At 49.1% G+C, this 18,961-nt stretch overlaps 2 protein-coding genes across 2 annotated transcripts; one reads left to right on the plus strand and one right to left on the minus strand.

Annotated features, from left to right (window-relative positions):
- Window positions 1-4,857: 4,857 nt before the first annotated feature.
- Window positions 4,858-6,735, minus strand: LOC120648599 (xyloglucan galactosyltransferase KATAMARI1 homolog). Its single transcript, XM_039925328.1, has one exon. It carries the CDS (start codon window positions 6,616-6,618, stop codon window positions 5,065-5,067), a length of 1,554 nt encoding a protein of 517 aa, XP_039781262.1. The 5' UTR covers window positions 6,619-6,735; the 3' UTR covers window positions 4,858-5,064.
- A 9,655-nt stretch (window positions 6,736-16,390) lies between these two features.
- On the plus strand, window positions 16,391-18,527 carry LOC120650865. The gene is made up of 2 exons (XM_039928157.1): window positions 16,391-16,580; window positions 16,668-18,527. The coding sequence occupies exon 2, from the start codon at window positions 17,055-17,057 to the stop codon at window positions 18,180-18,182; it is 1,128 nt and encodes a 375-aa protein (XP_039784091.1). The 5' UTR covers window positions 16,391-16,580; window positions 16,668-17,054; the 3' UTR covers window positions 18,183-18,527.
- The last annotated feature ends 434 nt before the right edge of the window (window positions 18,528-18,961 follow it).

An 18,961-nucleotide genomic window follows, 5' to 3' on the forward strand; every position in this document is an offset into this window, starting at 1 on the left:
TTTACAACTTTGCTTGCCACTTTGAGTCCCATATTAACTAACAAAACTTCAACAATATATTAGAGCCGTTCATATCAAACATGAATACCTTGCTCTTCCATTTTTCTTTCTCATTCTAGCTTGTCACATATAATGATTGCCAATGAAACATATACATTTTCTTGCAATACATGAGCTATATCATTCCACAAATGAAATACCTGCTCACAATCTCATGCCAACAAGTTAGTTCTTTAATCGTGTTGTCAATCAATACACCAAAACCCACTAGGGGCCTAGATGCTCTTTCAGGCTCAAGCCCCCCCTCCACACCTCCCGATGATCAATGGACACCACAAGCCCCCTTCCATTTTTTGGAAAAAGAATGAAGAAGAAGGGAAGGAAAAAGAAGAGATGAACCTCTTCTTTGTATGTTTGCTAGATTCGTCTCTGCCTATATATGGTCATATCCAGCCAATGACCAATGCGAGCGGGTGTGCACAAGTATTATCTGATTTTTCACATAGACTCGGGATCTTATGATTTGTCATGACCATCTACTCCCTCCGTCCCAAAAAATGGAAGACTCGTGCCTGTGGGACACGTGGCGGCACCGGACCCGGGGGTCGGCAGCCGCGCCCACAGGGGCACGTGGCGGTTTCGGACCTCTGCCCAAGCGGGGAGCGGAGGTCCGGAGGTCGGCCCTGTGGGACACGTGGCGGCACCGGACCCTGGGGTCGGCGGCCGCGCCCACAGGGGCTTGCGAGGGCTCCGGACTCCTACCCAAATAGGGTGCTGGGTCCGGGTCCCTTGGCTGGCTCGATGACTCAGGCCTCCTGGAGGTCCGGCTTCCACTTGTAGAGGCCCAGGTCTGGCCCGCGGAGGTTCGGGACCTATCCGCAGGGGCCCGGACCCGTGGTCCATGGTTGCCGCTCCTAAGCGCCTTCGTCCTTGTCTTGTAGGAGAGGGTACTCCTGTCTGAGTGTACCGACAGAGCTGTTGCCACCGGGTCTTTAGTTTCATCCGCATCCCCGCCAGGTGGAGGCAGGTATCCGCCACCACCCCGGCGAGGTGGGCCAGGAGCATGGCGGTGATGGCGAATGCCGCCTTGTCCTCGGGAGATGCAGCTGCGCCACGCCCGCCCCGCCGCTTGACGATGATCCTCCTAGTGATCACCATGCCACTCAGCACCAGCGCCAAGCAAAGCGCTGTTCAACAGTAGCTAGAGAGGAGATGCAACTGGAATAATACAACACTGGCAGCAGTAGCAGATCCAAGGGGGACTAGGGGGCTCAAGCCCCCCCTCCTCCACACCTCCCGATGATCAATGGATACCACAAGCCCCCTTCCATTTTTTGGAAAAGGAATGAAGAAGAAGGGAAGGAAGAAGAATAGATGAACCTCTTCTTTGTATGTTTGCTGGATTCGTCCCTGCCTATATATGGTCATATCCAGCCAATGACCAATGCGAGCGGGTGTGCACAAGTATTATCTGATTTTTCACATAGACTCGGGACCTTATGATTTGTCATGACCATCTACTCCCTCCGTCCCAAAAAATAAGTCACTCTAGGTGTTGGGATCAAAGTTACAAAACCCAATCAGAAGGAAAATGCGCGCGCAGAGAGCCATCAACCTAGCAGCAGCCAGAGATGCAGAGTGACGCCGCAAACGGCCGGCACCAAGAAGCCTATGGTCATCAGAGCTGTTGCCACCGGGGTCTTCGGTTTCGTCCGCATCCCCGCCAGGTGGAGGCAGGTATCCGCCACCACCCCGGCGAGGTGGGCCAGGAGCATGGCGGTGACGGCGAACGCTGCCTTGTCCTCGGGAGACGCAGCTGCGCCACGCCCGCCCCGCCGCTTGACGATGATCCTCCTAGTGATCACCATGCCACTCAGCACCAGCGCCAAGCAAAGCGCTGTTCAACAGTAGCTAGAGAGGAGATGCAACTGGAATAATACAACACTGGCAGCAGTAGCAGATCCAAGGGGGACTAGGGGGCTCAATCCCCCCCTCCACACCTCCCGATGATCAATGGATACCCCAAGCCCCCTTCCATTGTTTGGAAAAGGAATGAAGAAGAAGGGAAGGAAGAAGAATAGATGAACCTCTTCTTTGTATGTTTGCTGGATTCGCCCCTGCCTATATATGGTCATATCCAGCCAATGGCCAATGCGAGCGGGTGTGCACAAGTATTATCTGATTTTTCATATAGACTTGGGACCTTATGATTTGTCATGACCATCTACTCCTTCCGTCCCAAAAAATAAGTCACTCTAGGTGTTGGGATCAAAGTTACAAAACCCAATCAAAAGGAAAATGAATTCTCGAAAGGAATGTGTAAATGCACTATATTCCGCAAAGAATCAGCCGTTTACCAGATAAATGGGAGGGTATATTTATACCCGCAACCTCCATTACAAGATCCTGGAAATGCCACTACCTGCCCTCGTGCAACGGGGAATATTTCTTGTTAATGGTCATTTCTCGATGGTTGGAGTACACAAATTGAATACTATTACAGAATCACGTTTCTCATATGTCCCCGAAGGTTCTCCGGACCTTCGAGCCAGCTTTGTTCATGTGTTACCTTCCTCGTCTTCTAAGCGAGGGGCCTTCAAGCACCGCCGAAGGTTACCGTCCGAGCCCTCAGACTTGCGTTTGTCTTCAATGAACCTTCGGCCCCCATTGAGTTGAAATCTGTCAACCCACAGCCTTTCTAATTGCCGACGCCAAAGGTCCCGAGAGATCTGAACTTGCCACTCAGGGGCCACGTCGGACCTTCGACCGCTTTTGAGCTTCGACCTGAAAAAGGATCAAGACAAATGAGTGGCCACAATCAGTGGCAAAGCTAGAGTAAAATGGAGAGAGGTGTGATAAGACTATTGTTGGACAGCCAAACTTGTGGGGGTGCAGAATATTATTATGCTGAGGAGAGTGCATATAGGACAAAAAAAATCTAAGTGAAGCAACTGAATTTTATTTTTTTTGAGGGGTGTCGCTGCACCCAGGACCTTGTACTGGGCTTCGCCCCTGGCCACAATGATTACATTAAGTGACCGATGGTACCCCAGGCAAGACCGTAAGCTTCAGCCCCTGACTCCTGGAGGTGGCAATCTCCAACACTAAGATTCAAAATTTGTTCAAAAAATAAGTCATCTTACCCTTTGAAAATTACATATGCATGCAAGAATTAATTAATGTCAAATATAGATAATAAATAGGAGCAGCTATGATTATTTTTATCTTTTAGTTAATTTGTCTTAGAATTTTTAGAATGACCTATTTTTGTGATGGAGGGAGTTTATCAATTCGAATTGAATCAACGGTTGGATGGATCATGGATACGTGAGAAAAAATCAACGGTTGGATGGATCATATCTAAGATAGACTATGTAACCACGAGAGCACGTGGCGAGGTCTTTCCGGACCGGAATCCAAGTGTTTGCTGGTTAAACCGTGCATCGCTTTCTTATAGCATCTCCAAGAGCTCTTATATTTTTGGTGAGTTAGCTAAAAAAAGAAGACCAAAAATCTCATCCAACTAATGTTTAAAATCGCGAGCTATAGAATTTAGCGGGAGTCTCACCAAAATGCTATAGGCGCTATAGCGGACGCTGTAGCGTTGCTATGCCTCCGCTATAGCAACAGCCATATGCAGTAGCGCCAGCTGCTTCAGGCCACTATAGCGCACTATTTTTTTTACATAACAAGAAAACACCAGGATAAGATGGTGACATCATAATTCATAACGACATATCCCACAAGCTTCGTACTGTCATACACTCAATTACTATAGTCAATCAACCATAAACTCATAAGTTTTGATAAAGTGATAACGTGATAAACTCATAAAAGTAATAAGAAAGTATTAAAACTCTGAAGTTTTAGTTTTGACCCACAACCTATGAACTAGAAAATAACGCCGCTATACAAAATGCTACGCTATTCCCTTTAGCGGCGCTATAGCGCGCTGTACCGGCGATAGCGCCCATAGCGCAAAAATGTACAATATCGTTGCGGCAGCTGCTTCTAGCCGCTCTAGCGGCGCTATTTCGGAGTTATAGCGCACTATTTTTTACATTGCATCCAATAGAAATTCTATTTACCTCGCCATCTATCCTCGTTTTCTATCCACGAGGTGCTGCTGGGCATTTTTGCCTAGCGCTAAGCGCTTGCCATCTCTTTTTGGATATTGGAGAAGCTGCTGGATTCATCCTTTTTCGCTAGCTATTTCATTTTACACACGAGCTCTTTTACAATAATTGTAAAGTACCAATGGGTACTTTCAGGTACTTTAGCTGTTGATAAATGAACAATATTTATAGAAATTAAAATAAATTAGTATTTGATCCCACTTTTTGGTATTTGGTCCTACATTTTGAAAGTACCAGGTACTTTATCCTAAGTACTTCAGGTACTTTCTACCTTTACCACCATATGATTTTATTAGATGGACGATTTCTATTTTTTCAATCATTGTAAAATTTCTCTTTACATAATATCTATATCAAAATTTTTGCTATTCATAGATACAAAAGCTCTTAGAGATGCTCTTATAGCACCATCCGGAAAAAAATATATTCAACTTCAACATATGAGCGAAAGGGATTGCAGACTAGTGGTTATAAGAGTCTCGGTAGTACTTGAGGTCCTGGGTTCGACTCCCCAAGGAAGTGAATATTCTGGGATTTAACGGCCAGGTGACTTCGTCAATTTCAAGGATCGGCTCAGTCTTCGAAGATGCTCATAGGGATAGAGTTTATGTACGTGTGTTCATATGAGTGTGAGTGTGCATGTATTATGAGTGTCTGAGTTATATTGTGTAATTAAAAAAAAACTTCGGCATACGAATGAAATGGTTTTGGAGAGCATAGACTCGCACCAATGCGAGAAAGAAATGAAACATGTGCAAGGCAACGAAGATTACACTTGGACAAGGCAGCTGGTGAGTGCACTCATGCCGTCATGCGGCTCGCCGGCCTCTTCTGGCGCCCGCGCGGAGCAGATACAACAAACTCTGCCAACTCTGCAAGCAAGGCAGACGATGATGAGACACCAAGCCGGCCAGCCGTCGTCGGCGCCTCAGCGCCGTCGTCCCTCGACGTCTCCCCGCCGCCGCCTGGCCACCCGGTCAATGACCGCCTCCACCGCGACGTCGAACGCGTCCTTGAAGTCGACGCGCCCCGACCTCGGGTCCGCGTACACCACCCTGGGGATGAGCCGGATCACCTCCTCCCGCATCGCCGTCACCGTCTCCGGCGGGATCCTGGCGAGCGTCTCCTCGATGCTCACGTTCCGCTCGCGCACGTCGGTGTGCATGATGAGCACCGACCACCTCTCCGCCTCCCTGGGGAGGTGCAGCGTGTACTGCGTGTACGCCGACCCGGGGTGGAAGAACACCGGGATGCACCCGGCTAGCACGGCGTCGAACGTCGACCGCCGCGTCAGCGAGTCCCCCCGCGGCTGCAGGCAGAAGTCGGAGCTCTCGAACACGCGCATCACCGCGCCCGGCGACTTGCAGCTGCGGGGCCCGCTCTTGGCGCCGCCGCACCGGAAGAGCCTGCAGCGGCGCGACGCGCCGCACTGCCGGAAGATCTCCGGGCGGACGGTCTCGCGCTGCCAGGGGTGCGGCGCGCCGGCGAACGCGAAGAGCCACGGCCGCTCCGCGGCGCGCACCTTCTCCTGCCAGGCGGCGACGTCGGCGGCCGCCTCCGGGTGGAAGTAGGTCGGGTAGGGCACCGCGAGGTTGTCCCGGCGCCACGGGCTGGTCTCCAGGACGAGCACCGTCATGTTCTGGACGGCCGGGTTGTGGAGCAGCTTGGTACCCCACTGCTCGTCGACGTCCTCGTAGCGCCGGAAGTCCCACGCCGTGCGCCCGGCCACCATGAAGTGGTCGCGGCCGCCCATGGCGCGCCACTGCGGCCGGCGCGCCAGCCACGCGACGAGGTCCAGGCCGAGCATGTCGCGCAGCGAGGTGCGGTTCCACATGTGCCGCCCGCCGTCGAGGCTGGCGTAGAAGGGCACGTACAGCGCGGCGGCGAGGGACGGGTCGCCGGTGAGGCACTCGTAGCGCTTCATGCGGGCGTGGAAGATGAGGTCGAGCGTGAACTGGTTGGTGGCGTACCAGCCGCGCGGGGAGAAGACGCCGCCCTCGTCGCCCAGCGCCCGGCCCATGCCGCAGTTGGCCACGTGCGGGCACATGTCGTAGAACCGCCATAGCTTCTTGCAGTCGCGGATGAGGTCGTCGTTGAAGCGCGGCGGGAGATCGTACATGTAGATGTACCGCCCCGCGCAGCGGTCGGCCGCCGGTGGCGGCGGCGACGACTGCGCCTGCACGGCGTGCGTCGACGGCGGCGGTGGCTGCGCGGGTGGAGCGCGCCCGCGGCCGGCAGCGTTGGCTGACAGCAGGGGAGGAAGGGAGAACGCGGCCTGCTTGAACAGGACCGACGCCACGCCGACGCCGTCGCCTTGGGTGCCGGAGTGCAGGAAGAAGACGAAGGCCCAGAACGCCGTGGAGAGAAGGGCGAGGTGGCATATCCGGGACGGCCGGAGCACGCCTCCGCCGCCGCCGTGCTTGTCGGCGGCGGCGTCCTCGGCATCTTTCTGCAAGTTTACTTCGGAGCTGGTGAGCTTCATTGCTTCTTGGTCATCGGTTTGTAAGCGTACCTGGCTAGCCACTGTTGTGCAGTCGGTGCACAGATCGCTAAACGTCTTCCACTTCTATGCACATGATGCTTGCTACCATAGTATGGGGCTGTGCGAGAGAGATCAAGCTAGGAATACCGAGAGAGATCAAGTCAACAAAAAGATGGGTACAGACGAGACCAACTGGCTACTGTTGGTCAATACTTCTATTACCTGGCTACAAGTTGAGTTTTTTTAACACACTCTCTTGAATTCTTTTCATTTTCTTCTCCTCCTTACAGAATACCCCATCCGTTCCAAATTATAAGTCATTCCAAAAATCTTGGAGAGTCAAAATTTTTCAAGTTTGACCAAATTTATATGATAAGATAATAACATATATGATACCAATTAAGTATCACTAAATTCTTTATTAGCTATATTTTCATAGTGCACCTATTTGATGTCATAAATCTTTATATTTCTCTCTATAATTTTGGTCAAACTTTGAGATGGTTTGACTCTCCAAAATTTGTGGAATGACTTATAATTTAGAATTTAGAACGGATGTAGTAGAAATTACTCTGATCCATTGATTCTTCAAAGGCGTCAATGCAACGAAATTATATGCATGCCGTACGTGCGATCCATCCATACAAAGTTACTACGTATAATACATTTTATTCAGTCAATGAATCAGAGGTAAATTCAGCCTGCTGTTGCTCGTAGGGTTTAGGATTTTGATGGACGTAGTGGTGGGGGGAGTCATGTGTCTGAGAAGGGTGATGGTGGAGAGCTAGTGTAAGGATCGACAATGGCCGTATGCATTGGATGATACAAAAAGTCGAAACTTTATCCTTTTCTAAAAGAAAGTAAGAAAATGAATAAAAAGGGGTATATCAGAGATAGATCAAATGTTGGTTTTTATCTAGTTGATGTAGATAAGGAATAAGGTAGTTGATGTAGTAAGGAATAAGGTAATGAAAATCTTGGGGAGAGGAAATCTTTGTGCGCCATGGGATGACAATCCAACGTACCATGTTGAAACTATGACTGAGTCAACTGGATAAAGTAAAAACGAAATGGTATATGACAATCCAAACGTCTGATAGCCCGTAGAGTAAATGGTATATACTGTACATACTCTAATGTAAAAACGAAAAATGTATCTTTTAGGACATGGGAGAGCGTGCGATAGGATAGTACTCCACTAGACAATGTCATAGTCAACATGCTTGGTTTTGTAAATGGTATACTCAACATGCTTGGTTTTCTGAAGGTGTCACTGCCACTCCATAATTACTTCTCTGACACATGGACATGGAAGAAACTAAACTAATGGGCGCCATAATTACTGCCGGGCTGGTGAGCTAGGTTGACAACCCCGCAAGCTACGCCGACGTTTTTTTTTTCCAATTTCAGTTCCATCTCCATCCGAGGAACGTGTCTGCCTCCAATAATGAAATGAACAATGTTCACTTGGGCCCCGTTTGAGATAAATTTCCAAAGCCCTGTTTAGTGGTTCCATGAACTGGGCCTAGATGTCGCGAACTCGAAATCTCGAATAGGGAGAGAACGGGTCAATCAATGTAGCTGTTGGAGTTCAATCTGCTATTGGTCTGAGTCAAAACCAGTCTTTGTGGTTTGGTTTTTCGTTTGGTGGTAATCAGGCTGAGGTGGCCAATAGGCTGGTTTGGTTGGGCTTCACGATTTAGGTGGGTTGGTCTGGTGTGGTTTGGTATTTGATGTATCCCGTCGCCTCATCAGCAGCGGTGGCGACAGCGCAGCAGCAGCTTCCGTTCGCTTGTGGCCAAGGTGCTCGCCGATGTCCAGCAGGTAGTCCTCCCCTTCTCCCATCAGCGCATGGCGGCTGCCGCCGCCGCCGCCGGCGACCAGTGGCGGCGACAGGGGTGCTGCTCGGCTGCTGCGGCTGCGTGCGGATCCAAACTGACGAGGCAGCAGCCAGCGGCGCTGTGGTGGGCCACTGAAAAATTAAAAGCACGGTTGGGGCTCCTTGTTGACGATCAAAATTGGCAGCAGACTAGACCAACCGGTCTGACCGGTCTGTGACACTGTAGTCGATCCGGCAGGAGCCGACCGGTCTGATCGGTCCAAGCAGAATTCGAGTACAACTAGGGGTTTTCATAGATTTAAATCTTGTAATAGGATTTCTTGCGGGGCAAGTCCACCCACCCTATAAATATAAAGGGCCACGGCCGATTGAGGATTGAGGCATCCAATCGATCAAAATACAAAACAAATCTACTATTCATTGCCTTTACTTTTATCTCTCAACCCTAGTTTTTTCAACCCCATTATCCTCTGTTCTTCCTTCGTCTCTGCGACGTCTGAAGGCGTTCTAGGTGGCCTGCCGATTCTAGAACAACCCTACGTGCGCCTGCCCTGATGGGGTCCCTCCCGGGCTAGCGTTCGTTGGATCTTGCCGCTTCACCCCGGCGACCGGTCTGACCAATCCCTCTGATCGGTCTAACCACCCTACACAGGAGGCGCTGCATCGAGCTCCTCCTCGCGCCGCACGACCGAGCGTGTTCGTGTGTTGGCCCTAGACAGGCGCCAACATATTTTGGCAACTCCGCTGGGGACGAAAGATCTTGGTAAATAAAAACTGATCTAATCTACCTCAAGAAGATGGGATCAACTGCCAACATCGACACGAAGAACATCATCCCTACCACTGAAGAGCATCTTCCTGAAGATATTCGCCAATTGCAGGAAGAGAACAAGAAGAAGCACAATGAAGAAGATCTGAAAGCGGCGCTTGCAAGCATCAAGGTTGATCGACGTGGGAAGGTCATCAAGATCAAGGAGATCGACTTCACCTCTACTTCTGCGGATGCATCTGAGGTAACACCCCCTGTAAGTGCCACATCTACTGGTGTTACTCTCGAACAAGTTGAAAATTTATTCGCTAAGCGAGATGTGCGATTAGTAGATCTGTTTACTGAAAAGTTTCTGATATTAACCGGTAAGCAACCGGTAATTGATGACACATCGTCTGTTTCTACTGTTGAATCTACTGAAATCCCTATCCCTCAACCATCGGTAACTTTACCGACGAGTCAACCGCCGTATGGAATGCCGATGAATTATTTTAGCGGTCAAACAGTAACGCCAACAAATGCGTTGGTGGCCCAGCAAACATATTCCGATCCGCTTACAAGCGTTCCTGGTTCGGCTAACTTTCGCCGAACGTATGAGTTGGAAAATTCTACGCCACCATATTCTACTCATACTTATAATATGCCATCGGTGCCCCCAAAAACACCATGCCATATATCGGTCCTATCACGGATGAGATGTTTGACCGATACGTGCAGCTATGGCAACACAGGCAGCAACCGGTCAGACCGACCCCATCAACCGGTCAGACCAGTTCACCTCAATTAGTCCGACCGGTCGTATCGACCAGTCAGACCGGTTTCCCCGGTCATGCAACACCAAACCAGCAGGCCATGCCTACCTCCACATAGCCAAATTCATCAATTAATCTTGAGAAATTTCTTGCTGAATGTAAGAATGATTTGGCCAAGATGATCAAAGAAAGTCTTGGGGTAGATGTTAAAGGAAAAACTTTATCTTACCAAAAGCCGTATCCCATGTCTTTTGATACGGTTACATATCCTGCTGGTTTTAGATTGCCCGAATTTGTGAAGTTTAATGGAGATGATAGTAAAAGCACTTTCGAGCATGTTAGCCAATATCTTGCATAGTTAGAAGAAGCTAGTTCTATAAACGAATTAAAAGTTTGTTTATTTTCTTTATCTTTAACTAGAACAACTTTCTCTTGGTTTAGCTCTTTGGCTCCTAACTCCATTACTTCATGGGAACAATTAGAGCAAAAGTTTCACGATCACTTCTTTTCCGGAAGTTATGAGCTTAAACTGTCCCATTTGACATCGGTTAAGCAAATGCGCGATGAATCTGTTAATGATTATATTAGAAGATTCCGCGATATAAAAAACCGATGCTTTAATGTGAATCTTGCTGGAAAAAAATCTAGCGGATTTAGGTTTTAATGGCATGAGATCTCACATTAAAGAAAAACTAGAGGGCAATGATTTTTTTTGTTGTTAATTAAGTACATCAAAGAGCTTTGGCTGCTGAAAGCCGAAGTAAAGAGTTGCAAGAAAGTCATAGACATCGTCGTCCCAATACTCATGCTCTTGAGTCTCATTCAGATTCTTCGGACGATGAGTCTAAAGAAATATATGCCGCTGAATTCGTGTGTTGGCCCTAGACAGGCGCCAACACTCCTTGACCGGCGCCATGGGCGGTAGCCCCCATGGATGTTGTTTGCCTATGTCTCTCTCCATGCATGTGAGCATCGGACGTGTTGTTAGCTCGTATATATGCTGGCGGTGTAGTTTGATTCAGTTTGGTTTGAGTTTGGTTTGAAAAGTCAAACGGATTGGTATGGCTCGGTGTTTGAGGCATGTAGTTTGGGTTGGTGCGGTTTCAATCAGCGAGCAAAGTTGTAAATAATTTGGTGTGGTTATGGTCTGGGTCTTAGACCATTAGCAAGTTGAGTTGGAGTGTGGGAATAATCGAGGTTGTGCGCACGATCTCGATTCAACCCATCACACAGGTCCAGAAGTGGCCCATTGCAGATGTCTTGCCGCCACCACCGCCAGTGGCCGGGTTAGGGTTCTGGGCTACCCAGGTTAGGGTCCCGGGGATGCGAGGGTTCCTGTGCTGCCACTGCCAATTATAGAGGGGGCAGAGGGAGGTCGCCGGACCAGCGGTGGGGTTGGTCGAGACGGCGGCGAGGCGGGGGCGCCATTCGCCGAGGTGGTAGAAGATGGCGGCTGGGCAGGGCTGGTGGTAAGGGAGCTTCGACGGCGGTGGTGGATGGCAGCGGGAGTCAGAGAGATGTGGGAAGTTGTGGAGCTCGATTGGAGATGAAGAAGACAGTTCGAGTTAGCGTTGGCCGCTGCGGAAGGTGGCGGAGGAGATGCCAGAGCAGGTGGGCGGCGGTGGAGGCGGGGAGTGCGACGGGCCCGTCTACGGCCCACAATAGCAGCTCCTCAGCGAGAGCTCCAGCTCCGGGTCGCACCTGCGACTGGGAATAGGCTCTTGAGTGGGCGACCGATCAGAAATGTGATGCGGTCGCCACCGAAGAAAATACAGCAACATACTACTAACCAAATACGGCCACGGAAGGAAACAATATTCAAATTATAGGAAAAATTGACTAGCGTCATGGCGGCACGCTCGCGCGCGCGCACACACATCATCCATCTTGATGAATTGCCGGCAAGGTAAACGTGTTTTTGCAGCATAGATCATGGCACGTACAATGACAAAAGGGGTAACCATTTTGTTGAAATCCTAGCTTGTTTTGCTAGAAAGGAAACATGTTAAATCCAAAAGTTGGGTGTCAACTACTAGTCTACTACATGGGGCATAAACTTGCTGCGGACAAAGAGAACAAACACATGGTTGATCACAATGCAAGTTGTACTGAGTGTGTTTCCTTTATTAAACTATTTGATGTATTTATGAGCCTTGCTTCTTCTAAATAATTTATGTACTCAGAACATATTTGCATCCATGCGCTTTTTTAGATGAAGTTTGGTTCTCAGCATTCACAGTACCTATAGCCGACGGATACAAAAACTGCAATACAACAACAAATCCTTGCACGGGTCCAGCTAAAAATAAAGGAAAATAAAACGACTTAGATAGTGTTTCTGAACTTCCATCTAAACTTGTTGAAGAGCAAAATATTTTTTTTATGTACAATTTTTGGGTTGTTTTTGCTGATTCCTGAACCTCCAACGAAAAGCAAAATGATTTTATATGTACAATTTGATCCACATTTCGGGTTAAGAAATCAATCTGTACTAGAAAAGCTCAGGCGCGGCGTTGCCGCGCCAGCTTGGGTTGGTCCAATGGAGTTATGCAGTTGTTTTAGTGTAGCAATTTGGCTGGCATAATCGTTGAGAAGCTTTAGAACCTGCCTTATAAACGAAGCTATTCATAGCCTTTTTAATGAAATGATGTTGTAAAACATTTTATCCAAATTCTAGCCATAGTGAAGAAGACCCTCTTATTTGAGCCGTGCATCGGGTTTAGCATGTTTTGGATTAATCACCAAGTCATAGTTAAGGAGAAATGTAAATTATATTAGTACTTGGCAATATGCGGTTCTTGATAAACAATTTTGGAGAAGACCATGATTTTTTAATATTTTCCATTGGGCACAGGACAAATTTCCACCAACATTGTGTTCTTATATTGCACAATAGCACAACAATCCACTCGCTCTTGCCAGAATTTGGTACTCCTGTAAATGATGTGAACTCCCCATGCACAACCTGGAAAGGGGGATAGTGCAAAGGGGGATACAAATAGGACAATGTGACACCTGATGATGAATGACAAACTGTAATACAACCCCCATATGCTCCATGGCTGTATAGGACATATATTCAGTGCTCCCTAAAAATGCAAGTCATATTGTTCAGGTGATAGTTATGGTTCACAGATAAATGGATGATGGACTTCTCTTTGTTGAAGTTAGATAGATAATAAATTGAACATCTCTAGGGTCAATAAAGTAAACAGGCTGCCAAATTCAACTTTAGCTAGCAGAGGAACTTCTGTGATGAAATAAACAAAGAAATTTGTATCCTTAAAATAAAGAAGGAAGCCAACTTCTGATTAAGAGCGAACCTTCTACTTAAAGAATAAGGAATAATGAAATGCAACTTTTGCTTAAGAACTAACCTTGTAAAGATCTATAAATGTAGGAAGTGGTGCAGTTCGCATAGGTTCTCTTTGTTACTTAACTGCAATAACTTAAGGACATAGAGATTATTCAAGTTTGTGAATGAATGCAAAATGGTAATAAAAGGACTGAAGCAAACAGTCTTGTAGATAATTTTATTATATTCTTATGTAGTAGTAGATGCATTCCTTCTAAACTCAGTATTCAGAAGTCTGATATTGTACTAATATTGTGAAAAAATAGGATAACGGGAACAGGAGAGGTGGAGGAATTAAACCTAAAAGAGATGTGCATAAGTCGGACAGAGCTTCTCAGCAGCCCTCGCCCCCTCCAGATACCAAGAGAAAGGAAGAAATTAGAAATTGAAGTGGAAAATGATCTATGGTTGAGATACTGAGTTGATAATAATATATCTTGTTGTCAAGCCCAATTTGTCCTGTGTTTATAATTTTATATTAAGATGTTGAGTTGTTTATTTATCTATTCTTCAAAAGGTATTCCATGAACATATCAATGAGTTCTTTATAAGGTTTAGTGCCAACGTGGGGAAAAGTCCTTTCAGTTTCTACATTTTTTTTGCCATTCTTCTAAAACTATAAACCGATAGTCAAATGTCATATTTCTAGTATTCTTCTCGTTGAAAACATAATTTGTTAATTGGTGTCTAGATGACCTCAACGGTGCTGGACTTAAATTTGCAGAAAAGATGTTCAGTATCTAATTAAACAACATATTCAGAAAAATTCTAAAAAGGTAAGATCAAAACTATGAATTGGTGCAGAACATGAATCTCAAATACATTGCCGAAACTAAAATCAATATCACTCAATCTTAAATAGCATTACAAACTCAATGGAAGCTCACTCCCAACCATTTTGTCCGCATTAGGTAAGCAGCATTGTCGCAAGGCGAGCAGCATACAAGGAATAGGAACGTACAACTTGGGAAATTAGGTGTGCGCCTAGAAATCATCGGGGGTGGAGAAGTACGTCAAACAGGGATATGCACTGCTGAACTGAATGGCACGGATTCCTCCAAAATAGGGATTGTAATCCCAGAATCTTAGTCATTTGATTCAATCGGAGACAAAATTAGGGAGGATGTGAGAGGAAGGCACTTTACTCTGAGAGAGGCTGAACGAGTAGGTAAGCACGCGGCGGAGGTTGCTGGGAAGCTGTTGCACGGCCTTCGTCTTGAAGAATTCGTGTCGCCGCCCTGCATTCCCACAATCCAACCTGGAACAGCATCACGAAGGGGCGGCCGCCTTGATGCTCCGAGCTTCACCATCACCAGAGCATTGCGCGGGAGGAGGATGCGAACGGGCCGAGGTGGCTCAGGAAGATGACGCGTCGGGTCTGCCTAGTGCGTGAGAACGTCAACTACTTCCATGGCTGACTGGCGGAGGGGAACCGGGACGGCACGACCGGCTCAAGCAGTGGTGGCGCAAGGGCGACGCAGACGACGGGCGGTGGAACGGAGCAGAGATGGTGCGGCCGACTCGAGCGCCGGAGCCCGGTGGGCACGACGGAGGCTAGCGGCCAACGGGTGCAGAGAGGCGCGCTAGGCGGAGGTGGCCCGGGCTCCAGAGCATTCGCGAGCGCCCGGTTCGGCTTAACGGGCGTGAGACCCGCGAGGATCCCGATCGGTTGGTTCATGTCGCTGGATAGCTTGATCCGACGGCTAGAGAGTTAGCAGGTGACGTGGCTTTATCGGGTGCCTGCTTTTGTTGCGGAAATCGTATATAGAGATTTGACCCAAATCTGGCCCACATATTGGTTGAGCCGGTAACTTTTTTCAAAGGATCGGATTTGTTGGGTAGAAAGTTTTTTCAAAGGATCGGATTTGTTGGGTAGAGAGCGGCCCATGATCAAATATGGTACCTCCCTCGTACCTCCGCCCATGTTATAAATCGAAGGTGCTCTAGGACGACTTCATAATTCTCAAGAACAAATCAAAGGGAGTTACATCTAATGCTTAAGTTGTAATTCGACAAAGAAATTACTCCCTCCAATAACATATAGTAGTACACCCGGGCGAAAATAGATGACATTTCCAACAAGATATTTGAACTAAAAACAAGCTAACGAACCTAGTCGGAACATCGTCTGCTCCCTTCATTTTTAATTATAACTCGTTTTACTTTTTTGACTCTAAATTTGACCACTAGTGTCATTCAAAAATATAAAATATCACTTTTTTTTGTTGTGGTTTGATTTATTAATAAAAAAATTTCAAAAATAATTTAATTTGACAATATTTGTATAATTTTTATGAATAAAAAAAGTAATTAAACTTGAAATAAAAAGTCGAACGGATTATATTTGAGAATGGAGTAAGTATTAGTCTAATACGCATCAGGCTGTTTCCAGCAGGTCTCCTATCCCACTGCGTATGCATAAAATAGGTAGCAGAGTGCTACTGTTCACCAATCCAGTAGGTCTCCAATGCGGATGCACAAAGCTGGGGACGAGGAGAGAGGATGCGGATTCATACGGTTTCTCTCTCTGTCCCGCAGCTCCCTATTTCTTCTCTGCACAGTGAAAAAGGTTGACAGTGCCGAGATCCACAGTACTTTGCGCATGACTGTTGGATCACGGCTTGCGGATGCGAATGTCTTATCCATGCCCCTTTACGCATCCGCATCCATGCGCTGCTGGAACGGGCGTCTTCTCTCCGCAGTGCCTGTGGTGGGCCAGGGTGCGGATACGCGGTGTTTTCCGCATTCGCCTTGGGTCTTTGCTGAAAACAGATCGAGTAGTTGGTTTCGATCACAATTTATCAAACTCGTGAAAATTCTAGATACCAATAATTTTTTTTATTAGTCCGGAAATAGAAAAATCGTGTGGGTATATTTGTCTACAGAAAAATCTAATGAAATTTATAAATATGTTGCGATACAGGAATGTGTCAAATGTACTCATTGCCATGGCGAAACAAACGAGGAGAGCATAATCGTGCGGTCACAATAATTTATTTCTCTGGGTAATGTTAAAATGGTTAAGGCATTACTGAGCAGGTCACGGCACCCTAAACAGAAAAAACGCGAAAAGTCTCTGTTTTCCTTTGCTTTATCCCCTGTGGCTGCGGCGTGTCCTAGAAGGTGGAGAGGCAACCGGCGGCGGCCATGGTGGTGGTGGACGCCCTCCACGGCGACTCGGCTGCGGCGATCGCGGACTACCTCTTCGGTGACGGCGCCGACCTCCAGGCCTTCTTAGACCACGCGGTATGGGAGGTCCCCCCGGCCCCGTTTCTTCGAGGGTTTTTGCGGTTCTTGGTTGGAAAATGATGGACGCAAGGTCGGTCCTTGCAGGCACTGGAGGTGAAGGCTAGCGGCGGCGGCGGCGATGAAGGTGAGGAGGAGCTCGAGTGGCTGTCGAACAAGGACGCGTTCCCGACGGTGGAGACGATGGGTCCGTCGGCGCCGAGGCCGCGGACGAAGGGCGCGCGGCGGCCACCGTGGCAGGTGGCGCCGCGGGCTCCGGTTGTGGCGCACGCTCCGCCGGCTGGGTAGCGGTGCCGGCACTGCGGGACGAAGAGGACGCCGCAGCGGCGCGAGGGCCCCGATGGGCGCGGCACCCTGTGCAACGCGTGCGGCGTGCGGTACCGGAGCGGCCGGCTCGTACCGGAGTACCGGCCGGCAAGCAGCCCCACCTTCTCTCCGGAGCTGCACTCCAATCGGCACCGCCTCGTCGTCGAGATGCGCCGCCGCAGGGAGGCGACGGCTCAAGCCTCCGTCGCCGCCGCTGGCAACGAGAAGGGGGTTGAAAAGCTGGAGTGCCTGTCGAAAAAGGGCGAATTCCTGGCGGAGCAGGTGATGCCAGCGGCAGCGGCGGGGCCACGGACGAAGCGCATGCGACGGCCCCGGAAGCCGGTGGAGTGGCTGGCGATCGCGTGGAGCCCGCCCCCTCCTCCTCCTCGTGCTCCGGCGGTGGCAGGACGGCGGCCGAGCCCGGAAGGAGGAGCTGGAGTGGCTGTCGAACAAGGACGCGCCCCCGACGGTGGCGACAATGGCGTCGGCGGTTGTGCGGCCGCGGACCAAGGACGTGCAGCAGTCCCGGCGGATGGTGGCTTCAATCCCGCCGCGTCGCTGGCTGCGACGGCGGCGGCAGCGACGGCAGGGCAGCCATGCCAGCAATGCGGGACGGAGAAGACGCCGTGGTGGCTCGTGAGCTACAGAAGCAGCTGTATGGTTCCGGTGCCGCCCGTGCCCCGGGAGCTGCGATTCGATTGGCACAACCGCACCAAGCTGCACCGCCGCGCGGTGCGGATGGCGAAGTTTTGCCCCGCCACGGCCGGTGACGACGAGCTGGGCTGGCCGTCGAACAACGACGCGTTCCCGGCGGTGAAGGCTAAGCCAATGCCGGCGGCGCGGCCGCAGACGAAGGGCGTTCGGCGGCGGGTGGTGGAACTGAGCCCGCCGCGCACGCCACGGAGTCGACGTGGAGGGGCCGTGGATGTCGAACATGGACTCGTCGGTGACGGTGCCGCGGCCGCGGTCGAAGGGCGTGCGGCGGCCCCAGCGGGCGGCGGCGAGGTGGCAGCCGCGCCCCGGGCGCCGACGGCGACCCGGCGGCAGTGCCGGCACTGCGGGACGGAGAAGACGCCGCAGTGGCGCGAGGGCCCCGAGGGGCGCCGGACGCTGTGCAACGCGTGCGGCGTGCGATACAGGAGCGGCCGCCTGGTGCCGGAGTACCGGCCGGCGAGCAGCCCCAACTTCTCCCAGGGTCAGCACTCCAACTGCCACCAGCAGGTCGTCCAGCTGCGCCGCCGCCGGGAGGAGTCGACCGAGGCCGCCAGTGCCGCCGCCGCCGCACCGGACAAGTGAAGGGTTTTGCTTGACGATTAGTCTAATCTGGAGGGTTAAGCTTTTGGCTTCGGGGTTTAGTCAGTGACCAGAGTTTAGGATTTTTTTTTCTTTGAAATGGAGACCAGAGTTTAGGATTACATAAGGGAGAATGCGATGACCGGATTGGTTTTTAGATTTTTACAATTTAATATGGATTAGAGAAGGAAATGGGCCAGTAGGAAGGCACCTGGCTAGTCTTTTGTGGTTCTTGGGTTTATGCCAACTTTTTTTTAAAAAAACGAATTGAGTTTATGCTAAGTGACCAGTAAAGTTCCAAGATGATGGAAGAACAATATTAGTGAAGATTATGTTATGGCTTTATTAGTGACCAGTAAAGTCCCCAGCAAATCCAATCTAAAACTTGCACCAATCTGAAAATCTTTCCATTCCTTTGCTCCAAATAAAAATAAATCTGCCCATTCCTCCTCTTGGCACAAGGCCGTGTTTAGATGTTTTGAAATTTTTTTTGCGATGAAATCTTACTAATTTGAAGTACTAAATGAAATCTATTTATAAAACTTTTTGCACAGATGGTTTGTAAAGCGCGAGACAAATCTAATAATACTAATTAATCCATAAGTAATTAATAATTAGCGAATGATTACTGTAGCATCACTGTTACAAATCATGAATTAAATAGGCTCATTAGATTCGTCTCGCGATTTACAGCCCATCCATAAAAAAAATTTATAAATAAACTTCATTTAGTACTCCATGCATGTGTCGAAATATTCGATGTGACGTTTTTTTCGTTTATA

Source organism: Panicum virgatum, chromosome 9K (assembly GCF_016808335.1).
Source record: "Panicum virgatum strain AP13 chromosome 9K, P.virgatum_v5, whole genome shotgun sequence".
NCBI lineage: Eukaryota > Viridiplantae > Streptophyta > Magnoliopsida > Poales > Poaceae > Panicum > Panicum virgatum.

Excerpts from the sequence above, each read along its gene's own strand:
- LOC120648599 (XM_039925328.1), bottom strand. The coding sequence starts at position 6,618 with ATGAAGCTCACCAGCTCCGAAGTAAACTTGCAGAAAGATGCCGAGGAC.
- LOC120650865 (XM_039928157.1), top strand. The coding sequence starts at position 17,055 with ATGCGCCGCCGCAGGGAGGCGACGGCTCAAGCCTCCGTCGCCGCCGCT.